This window comes from Labeo rohita, chromosome 12 (genome assembly GCF_022985175.1).
Source record: "Labeo rohita strain BAU-BD-2019 chromosome 12, IGBB_LRoh.1.0, whole genome shotgun sequence".
Classification (NCBI taxonomy): domain Eukaryota; kingdom Metazoa; phylum Chordata; class Actinopteri; order Cypriniformes; family Cyprinidae; genus Labeo; species Labeo rohita.
The window spans coordinates 3,308,409-3,318,559 of NC_066880.1; the positions used below are offsets into that span (position 1 = coordinate 3,308,409).

The following is a 10,151-nucleotide window of genomic DNA, read 5'->3' on the forward strand; positions in this document are numbered from 1 at the left end:
TCCAGGATTTATTTTATGCATTTATTTAATTTTATATTTGTATTTTTGTAATATTATTTTTTTTGATCATTTGAATGTGTCCTTGTTGGATAAAATAATAATTTAATTACATCTGTTGACCCATCCCTTGCACCTTAATCCACCCTTAAACCTACCCATACCACCAAACCTCTCCCTAACCCACCTCAACAGCAGCAAAAGTGTTTTGCAATACGATATGACCACATTACATACATTGTACTTATTTTTTGATATAAGTAGTAGTTAAGGCCACTTAAAGTGGGACCGCATTATCTGATTTTTAAAAAGGGGTTTTATTAAGAGAGATTCTAGAGTGGCACTGGAGTAACTGCATTTATAATAATGAATGATGATTTAATGCTGTCCGATGACAGAAGAAGGACTCCTACATTCTGGTTTTATCCCTGCCTCCGTCATCATGAGACTGTCTCTGGTTTCACAACATCTGCTGGTGTTCATATCAGTCCTGTCACTCAGTAAGGCTTTGATTTCTGTTTGGTTTTTAGTGTTAATGCATTTTTAAAAATACACCCATTTCTTAATGGTTTTTTTTTTTTTTTTTTCTAAATGTAATTATCTCTTTCTCTTTAATAGCCAGGGCACAAACAACAATGGACCAAACAACATTTACATTAATAACACCTACAACAATAACAGCTGCACCGACAACAACACCAACAACTGCACCTACAACAACACCTGCACCAACAACAACAACAAATGCACCAACAACAACAACAGCTGCACCGGCAACAACACCAACAACAACATCTGCATCAACAACACTACCTACAACACCATCAACTGCACCAACAACAACAGCAAATGCAACAACAACAACAACTGCCCCAACAACAACACCTACAACAATAACAGCTGCACCGGCAACAGCACCAACAACAACATCTGCATCAACAACAAGACCTACAACACCATCAGCTGCACCAACAACAACAACAAATGCAACAACAACAACAACTGCCCCGACAACAACACCTACAACAATAACAGCTGCACCTACAACAACAAATGCACCAACAACAACACCTTCAACAATAACAGCTGCACTGGCAACAACACCAACAACAACATCTGCACCAACAACACCACCTACAACACCATCAACTGCAACAACAACAACAACAAATGCAACAACAACTGCCCCAACAACAGCACCTACAACATTGACAGCTGCACCGGCAACAACACCTACAACACCAACAAATGCAGCTACAACAACACCAAATGCAACAACACCAAATGCAACAACAAAAGCAACAACAACAAATGCAACAACAACTTCACCGACAACACCACCTACAACAACACCTACAACAACACTGGCAGGTAATTATGGACCTTTTCAATTAGAATCAGATCTGTGGTTTGAACTGAACAAACCCAAGAATAATCTCTGACACATTTTATGTATCTTAGAAATGTCTTATAATTTAATGTCAACATGAAAACAAACATTGCAATTGTACAGAGATGTCTCTGCAAGAAGGAAGAGGAATTAAGAGTATGAAAAAAAAAATGATGTGCACAGATAAATGAAGTTCCAAACGTAGGTTCGGGAGGAGCCTAATCATTCAGTCCTGTCAATCATCATTACAAGCCTATATACGCAGCTCTCATTGCACCGTCCCAGCCTCTGTTCTTCCGGCATCCCTCCACCTCCCCTTCTCCTCCTCTGTTTCTGTTATTCTCCCTCTAGGTAATATCGCATTGGGGGGGTCGAACTCTGTGCTCGAGCCGAGCCTCGGGTTCAAGCCTCCATTAAGGACAGCAAGCCAAGTTTGTTTACCATTGCCCATTAGGACTGGATGGGCAGGCGAACTCGTGAATTCATTTATAATAAATACTGCAATATTCTTTTAAAAAATGTAATTTTATGCTCCATTTTCTTTAATAGGCATTACAGCAACAACAACAACAACAAAGTCATTGACGGGTAAAATGCAAAACTTTAATTTAATGGTATACACTAACGTCAGAATTGAGACTTGAAAAAACCACTGACATCTTCGTTACGCTTGGTGTTGGACTTCACATCACAGCCCACTCTGGTGTTTATTTATGGTGTTCTGGTGTTATTAAGCACTACTTTGGTTTCATCTGAACCATAGATTTGGGTTCCTACTCTTAAAAATAAAGGTGCTTCACAATGCCATAGAAGAACTTTTTTTGTTTAAATGGTTCCATAAAGTTCCTTTAACATCTTTGTGGCTAAAGAAGGTTCTTCAGAATATAAAAAAGGTAAGAAAGAGATGGTTCTTTAAAGAACCTTTGACTGAATGATTCTTTGTGAAACCAAAAATGGTTCTTCTTTGGCATCGCTGTGAAGAACCTTTTAAAGCACCTTTATTTTTAAGAATGTAATGCTGAGGTGATTGAAATTCTATTTTGATGACCACAAATATTATATGTATATAATGTGTATATAATGATTGCATCCCTATCAAAGAAGTTATGTAGGTGTCGTGTAGGTTAGGTTATATATATATAAACCTTTGTGGTAATGGAAGGGTGAAAAGTGTAATTATAGATGTAATTAAAGAAATTAATTATTGACAGAAAGTAAGGGATTCTGAAGAAAGAGCTTCCACTCCTAGGTGGAAGTCACAAATGTGTAATATGAATAGTCATTTAAATTATTTATTTTTCTAATTGTTTTTTTTTATCATTTACAGACCCTTGCTACAAATACACTGTGCTGGATGATCCTTGGAGATCCCCAGACTATCCATATTCCCCCCAATCCTTAATGTGTGATTATTATGTCAACTGGGTCGGCTGGTATCGTCTCTTCATTAATGGTCAGAGCGCTCAGATGTCAGAAACATGTGTTAATGAGCTTAGTTGTAGCACTCATGCCCCAATGTGGCTGAACGGAACGCATCCAAAAGTTGAGGATGGAGTGGTCAGTCGAAATGTCTGCGGTCACTGGGAGAATAAATGCTGCCGTTTCCAATCCAATCCCATTAAAGTGAAAGCCTGTCCAGGAGGTTATTATGTGTATGAGTTTGTGAAACCAAATTACTGCTCTGGGACCTACTGTGCAGGTAAGCATATTTTGCATTCACCCATGTATGTGTTTGTGTAATATATTACATCTATGAGTTTGTCAGACCATCTGTCTGTTTTTGGCTTACTGTGGAGGTAAATACATTAACATCCCTTTTGTACATACACAATGCAACTGATATTTGTATTTGAATTGTTTTTTTTTTTTTTTTTATTTCTTCTTGTTCTTTTTTTTTGTCCAAAAGTTAGGAACACCAACAATCCTGCTGTCACTCCAGAATCAACCTTGGCAGGTATGTCGTCTGCTGTGCCCTCTACTGACTGATGCAGTTATGACTGGATGTATTTATGAAAATCTGTGAAGAGCGTTCACAGATTTATGAAAATCTGTGATCTCGATCAGCATCGAGCTGAAGACTGTAGATTAAACAGTTTGAAATTGAAATCTGCAAATTTGAAAAAAAAGGCTAAAAAAAAAAACAAAAATTTTTAAACCAGTAACTTGATCAATTTCATATAAGCCCTATGTAAATACAAATTAGTATTTAATGTGTGTTGGTGTGTGGCTTTTAGTTCATGTTCATTAGCTCTGAGCTCATCTGTATGCTAGTGCACTTATAAAAATTAAGAAAAAAACTTAGATAAACTTTTTACAGATACACACATCAAAACTGTACAGTCGCTTCCAAGAAAAAGGACCAAAATATAGTCATGTGATCTTTAGAATGACAATATATTTACCAAGGGTGCCGACATTAGTGGAGGGTGTTGTATTTTTGTTAAATACCTGGTTAAAGACGGTGTTACCTGGTTCACTTTGTTTCTTCAAAAACATTTGCAAGATAATATAGAGAGTAATTACGGAGTATCTATTCACACTAAGTGCAAATAGCCAGCCTTGTTGGCTGCACTGACTCTGCCAACCAATGCCTGATTGGTATAGACAGCATTACAAAAGTTGCCCAATCACAGCGGCAGCAGTAACGTAGGAAGTAAGCCTTACATTCATGTATCTGCCCCCAGAGGTAATCATTATCCTGCTATTAATTACATTTAAACATGAGCCGCATAAATGTGAAATGTAAACACCAGTAAACAGAAATGTTAAAAAGCATTTTTAATTCATTCTCTTGGCAGCACCGAAGATATTCTACCCATTCGGTTCAGCAGTAGGAGACACAAGAAATCCTGCTGCTGAAGATGGAAGCTCTTCTGTTATTCAGCTGTTGAGTCCATTTCTGTTCTTTGGTCGCACATACCAGCAGATTTATGTAAGAATTTGTTTCCATCTTTATTCTAGTTCTGCATGTGAGTAGTGAATGCTTTATAAGCTCATCTGTGATCAGTGATTTTGACAATATTTCTCATGATGCAGGTGAATAATAATGGATACCTCACATTCAACCAGCCTTCATCAGCATATACTCCCTACTTCTTTCGCACTAATGGAAGCCAAGATATAATTGCAGGTCTCTGGACAGATCTTGACAACCGTGTGAGAGGTGTTGTTTCTTATCATCAGTACACCAGTGGAAGTGTTCTCTCAAACACCACTAAGCATATAAACACATATTTCCCAAATCTGAACTTCAACGCTTCTTGGGTCTTTGTTGCAACGTGGGATAAAGTCGCTTATTTCAGTTTAACCAACACAGTACGTTTGGTATTCTTCTGAAATGTGACTGTTTTCACTTTATCAACAATTCAAAATTGTTTATTTAACACATTAGACCACAAAGACAGAAATTAATGAATTAAACATAAGTCAGTCAGTAATGCTCATAAAAAATAATGTTCACCCTGGTGAAAAAAACAGCATATGTTGGTAGGTATTTTTTGAAGCTGGTTTAAGCTGGTCTTTTGCTGGTTTAAGCTGGTCCTTTGCTGGTTTATGCTGGTCTTAGCTGGTCATGTTGCTGTTCAAGGACCAGCATAAACCAGCAAAGGACCAGCTTAAACCAGCATCAAGACATGCCTAACCAGCATCCTAGCATCAAAACACACCTACCAGCAAATGCTGTTTTTTTTCACCAGGGCAGTCATTCAAAATCAAAAATAAATAAATAAATAAAGATCATTATTAAGTGATTATGTTTTTCAACTTTTTGCAGGACACATCGTTTCAACTGGTTTTAATTTCAGGCAGCAATTATTCCTTTATTCTGATGAATTATGGTGACATTGCTGTAACTGGACATCCAGTGCAGGTAAAAGAAACTTTTTAGAAGCTATTCATTACGGCATAAAAGTATGCATGCACTCTATAAATACTATTTATATGAATAATGTTTTTATGTATTTTCAGGCTGGTTATGACACGGTAAACTCCACACACTACTTTGTGATTCCTGGATCAGACAGCGGCAGCTTCATCTCAAACCTCCGGAACTCCAGTAATGTCAATGTTCCCGGTCGATGGGCCTTCAGGGTGGACAGTGGACCAAGAAACAGCATCTTGAAAAGTAAAAGTCTTATGTTTAGATAAATTTCATATGTGTTTGTATGATTAGTGTCAAAGATGACAAATTAATGTTTTAGGTGTTTCTGTGTGTTTTTTCCTTTAGACAATGTCATTGGAACTCAAGTGAGACTTTCTTCATTTTCAGACCTAACACAGAGTGGAAACATTGAAATGGTTTTAGAGCATGTACGTCACACCTATTATAATATATTTATAGAAAATACATTGCTAATAACTGAGTCATGGAAAGTTTGATCTGCTTGTCAATCTGTGTTTCAGATGAAACAGGAGCTGGTCAAGTACGGTCTGCCAAACAGCGTCGAGCTGAAGTTAAGAAAACTACAAAAGATAAAGCCGTAATTTCATTCTCCTTCAGGAGAGAAAGTAAAACCTGTTTGTTTAGTATCTGACAACAAATATCTCTGAAAACTGATAATGTAAAAGCTTCCTTTTTCATTTAAAGGATTACAAAGGACGCAAACCATAAAGGTGTCACAGAAGAGGTCCATTAGTAATCATCACTGACCCTCCTTTTTTCTTTGCCCATCAATAGTTTTGTGTGTATCAAATGAAATGTCAGCTGCAGAACCAGATCTTTAGTGTAAGTGGAACTGTTTTTCTCATTCACCTTCAAGAGCCATAACTTATGATGATACAACCACTTGACTAGTATAATGTACAGCTTACACACTGAATGTAGTGAATGTTGCTTTAAATAAAAGCATCTGTCAAATGCATTAATGTCATATTCTATCTCAGTGCATGATTCTTCCTGCTTCTTTCTGTCTGTAAAATTACTTAAGTATGTTTAATTTGGGCATCTAAGTTTGTGGTTTAATAAAAAAAATAGTATTGTTTGACTACTTGTAAAGTCACCTTTATTTCTAAAGCACATTACTCATTCTATAGCAGAATCAGTGATGGAAGCTTGTGCGTTTATCAGCTCTAACAAGACAGCAGTGTCATTGTTCAGCACAATTCAGTTTAGTGTTGGTTTAGTTCAGTAACTGTGAAGTTCATCAGTTATGAAATTAGTTGAACTATAAGCAGTTTTACAGAAGGCAGCAATGTGGTTATTCATCTCAAGTCAGTTTGATGTTAGTCAATTAGGCAACAAATTCAGCTATAAAGCAGGTTTACATAGTGTCAATAGTGTCATTATTCAGCTCAATTCAGTTGAAGTTCGATTCTCATCTGGTGCCAGTGCCATCAAAACGAATGATCAATGAATATCACGTGTCTATTAAAGCTCAAGACAACAATGTCAAAGAACACAAACTCTATCATGCGACTAAAATGCAAAAAAATACCTTGGGAGAAACCAGACTCAGTCGTGGGACCAGTCCATAGAGTCAGTTTACAGTACACAAATTTACAGTATTGTGACACAACTGAACTATAAAGATATATTACATAGACATACTGACTTTTTAAACTGTTTTTGTATGCTGGTTACTGTATCTGTCAACCACAAATTTTTGTAATGCAAAATGAGCATGATCAGTGATCAGTCTTTCAGTCACACCTTCCTGGTTTTAGTTAATTAATTGGAGCAGTATAAACAGGAACTGGGATATTAAATCCATGTTATGCAACTAATATTTGTAGTGCTAATAAATAAACGTACTGTGGTTCTTTCTGGTTCGTTCTTGTTATTCCTGTTTCTGTGCTCTTTCTCAGCTATGGTTTAGTGCTGAGTGATGTGTTCATTAGCATCCATCCTGAGATGAGTTATTATCATGCAAATCCACTACGCTGGTCTTACCCTTACACGTCTCAATAGAGACCCTACAACTCCAATTTCAAAAAAGTTGGAACGCTGTAAAAAATGTTAATAAATACAGAATTCAATGATTTGCAAATCTTCATGAAAACATGAATTGTTTAAAGTGAGGAAACGTACATTTTAAGGCGAAAAAATTATGTCATTTTGAATTTGATGGCTGTAACACGTCTCAAATATTTGGGATGGGCACAACAAAGGTCTTGAAAAGTAAATGTTACTAAAAAACAGCTGAAGGAACATTTTGCAATTGGTTAACTTGATTTTATTCCAGACCTCCTTTAATTGAAGTAAATTTAATCTTTGGCAGTCATTGTATTGTTATTCCTGTTTCTGTGCTCTTTCGCTGCTCTGGTTTAGTGCTGAGTGAGGTGATTGTGTTGGAATGTGAGAGATTTTTGGCAGCACATCAGTAATGCATCCATCCTGAGATGAGTTATTATCATGCTAATCCACTACGTTGATCTTACCCTTACACGTCTCTTTAGAGAACCTACAACCCCAATTTTAAAAAGTTTGGACGCTGTGAAAAATGTTAATAAAAACAGAATTCAGCGATTTGCAAGTCTTTTAAACCCATGTTTCATTCAATATAACACTGAAAACATGAATTGTTTAACGTAAGGAAATGTAAAGATTTAAGGGGAAAAAAAGGAATTTTTGAATGATGGCCTGACACGTCTCATAAATTTGTGACGGGGCAACAAAGGTCTATAAGTAGTAGTAAATGTTACAAAAAATAAATAAATAAGTAAATAAAATAGCTGAAGGAACATTTTGCAACTAAACTGGTTAACTAGCAACAGGTCAGTAACATGATTGGGTATGACTTAGAGAGGCAGAGGTTCACCAAACTGTGTCTACAAATTCGGAAACAATTTCAGAATAAATAATTGAATTCTGTTTTTAATTACATTTTACACAACTTATGTCCCAACTTTTTGGGACTGAGGTTGTAAGAAAGACTTCTTTAAGTCCTGATGAACACTAGTCGTTGACCTGAAAATGTGATCACATGTGAAAACACGTGAAAATGTGGACTAAAGGCATAAATGCCTTTAAATATATATTTAAAAGATGTAAATGTGTATATGTTCTGGGGAAGTACCTGCATTTTTAACCTGTATGTTTCTTCCTGATTCCTTCTTTCTGTTTGCATGTTTCCATGAGGTACAGCTGCCTCATTCTGTTTTCCATTCAGTAGCTTGAGCTAAAATGTTATTCTAACAAACATTTTTGTCTGCTTAAATCTCTGCTTATAATAAGAACAGATTTGTTGTGTAAAGTGCTTAATTAGTATATTTGTTTTGCAGTACACACAATATTGTACAATACAAATAATATATACGCAAGATTAAATATTTTAGAATCATCATCACAACAATCTTTTAAAATATTGATAATAGCAATATGCTACATTTAATGACATTTTATTTAATTGTATTTTAGGCTATATTATGATGTTAATTTTCAAATTATATAAAATAGAATTATTTAATTAAATTAAAACAATAAAATAGTTTGTTATACTGGAAATAGACATACTGTACATAAACATCACATTTAAAAAATAATTCAATGTGTATACTGTGTAATGTATCTTTGTTTAAACTTTATTCAATGTTCACTGAACAGTTTTCAGACTGTAAAAAATATTTCCGTCTTTTCTTTTTCTCACACACAACAGTCAAGAATGACTTCAGATTAATTAAAATATATAGTGCACATGATGTATGGATCATTGCCTTTTTTAAAAACATAATTTTGGTCAAGAATGAGTTCATTATGAAAAATGTATTTAATAACTTGTTGGGTTAAGAAATTGATATTGATATTGATATAATATTAATATAAAATGCAGATTTGTTTCTTTGGAAATTAATATTAATGATCTACTAAATATTTATTTATTTATTTTGGAAATAACTGTGTATAGAGAAGTGGTGTCACATAAATACACATAATGTAATTACTGCATTTACCCCTTTCTAAGTGATAAAAATTTGAGAAATTCTTTGAAATGTAAAAATTACTCATTAATTACAACAAAACAGTGTGATGGTAGAATTTTATAACAAAATTCATAAGAAGTTAACTGAATATGTCATTATATAAAATTTAGAACTGTATTAACTCAACTGAAGTTGTGACCACTTAAAAACAGACATATTGGCTGAATAATTTTCTACATTCCAGGACAGGTTTCCTCATAAATGCAAGTCTGGGACACATTTAAAACCAATGAAACTTCCTGCTAAACCACATTCGGTACAAGAGCAGCTTAAAAGAAACTATCTGAGGTAAGCAAAATCTTTCTCTTTATTGTTAAGCTCCATGAACTATTCTTAAACTGGATAATTTATTTTTACCTGGTTATTGGACTGGAAAAAAATTGACATGACACAATGTAATAAAGCAAAATTCCATTCAGTTAGCAGCTACATGTACACATCATAACTGTGTTCTATTGTAATATATTGTAATTCATTGCTGTGATGCAAGGCTGAATTTTCAACATCATTACTACTCGGTGTCACATGATCATTCAGAAATCATTCTAATTTGCTGATTTATCATCACTGTTGAAAACAATTGTACTGCTTAATATTTTTGTAGAAACTATGATAAATTTTTTTCCCAGGATTTATATTAATTTTTTATTTGTAATATTGTAAATGTACATGTGCATCTCAGAAAATTAGAATATCGTAAAAAAGTTCATTTTTTGTTTGTAACTTATTTCGAAAACTGAAACTTTCATATATTCTAGATACATTCATTGCATGTAAAGTAAAACATTTCTAAGGTTTTTTATTGTTTTAATTTTTGATGATTAGAGCATGAAAGTAAAAAATCCAG

At 34.6% G+C, this 10,151-nt stretch overlaps 1 protein-coding gene across 1 annotated transcript; it reads left to right on the forward strand.

Annotated features, from left to right (window-relative positions):
- The first annotated feature begins 363 nt into the window (after positions 1 to 363).
- On the forward strand, positions 364 to 5,869 carry LOC127174556 (uncharacterized). Its single transcript, XM_051125055.1, has 11 exons — positions 364 to 497; positions 616 to 1,220; positions 1,297 to 1,368; positions 1,937 to 1,975; positions 2,715 to 3,086; positions 4,186 to 4,319; positions 4,424 to 4,702; positions 5,160 to 5,255; positions 5,354 to 5,510; positions 5,613 to 5,695; positions 5,789 to 5,869. Exons 1-11 carry the CDS (start codon positions 364 to 366, stop codon positions 5,867 to 5,869), a joined length of 2,052 nt encoding a protein of 683 aa, XP_050981012.1.
- Positions 5,870 to 10,151: the final 4,282 nt, after the last annotated feature.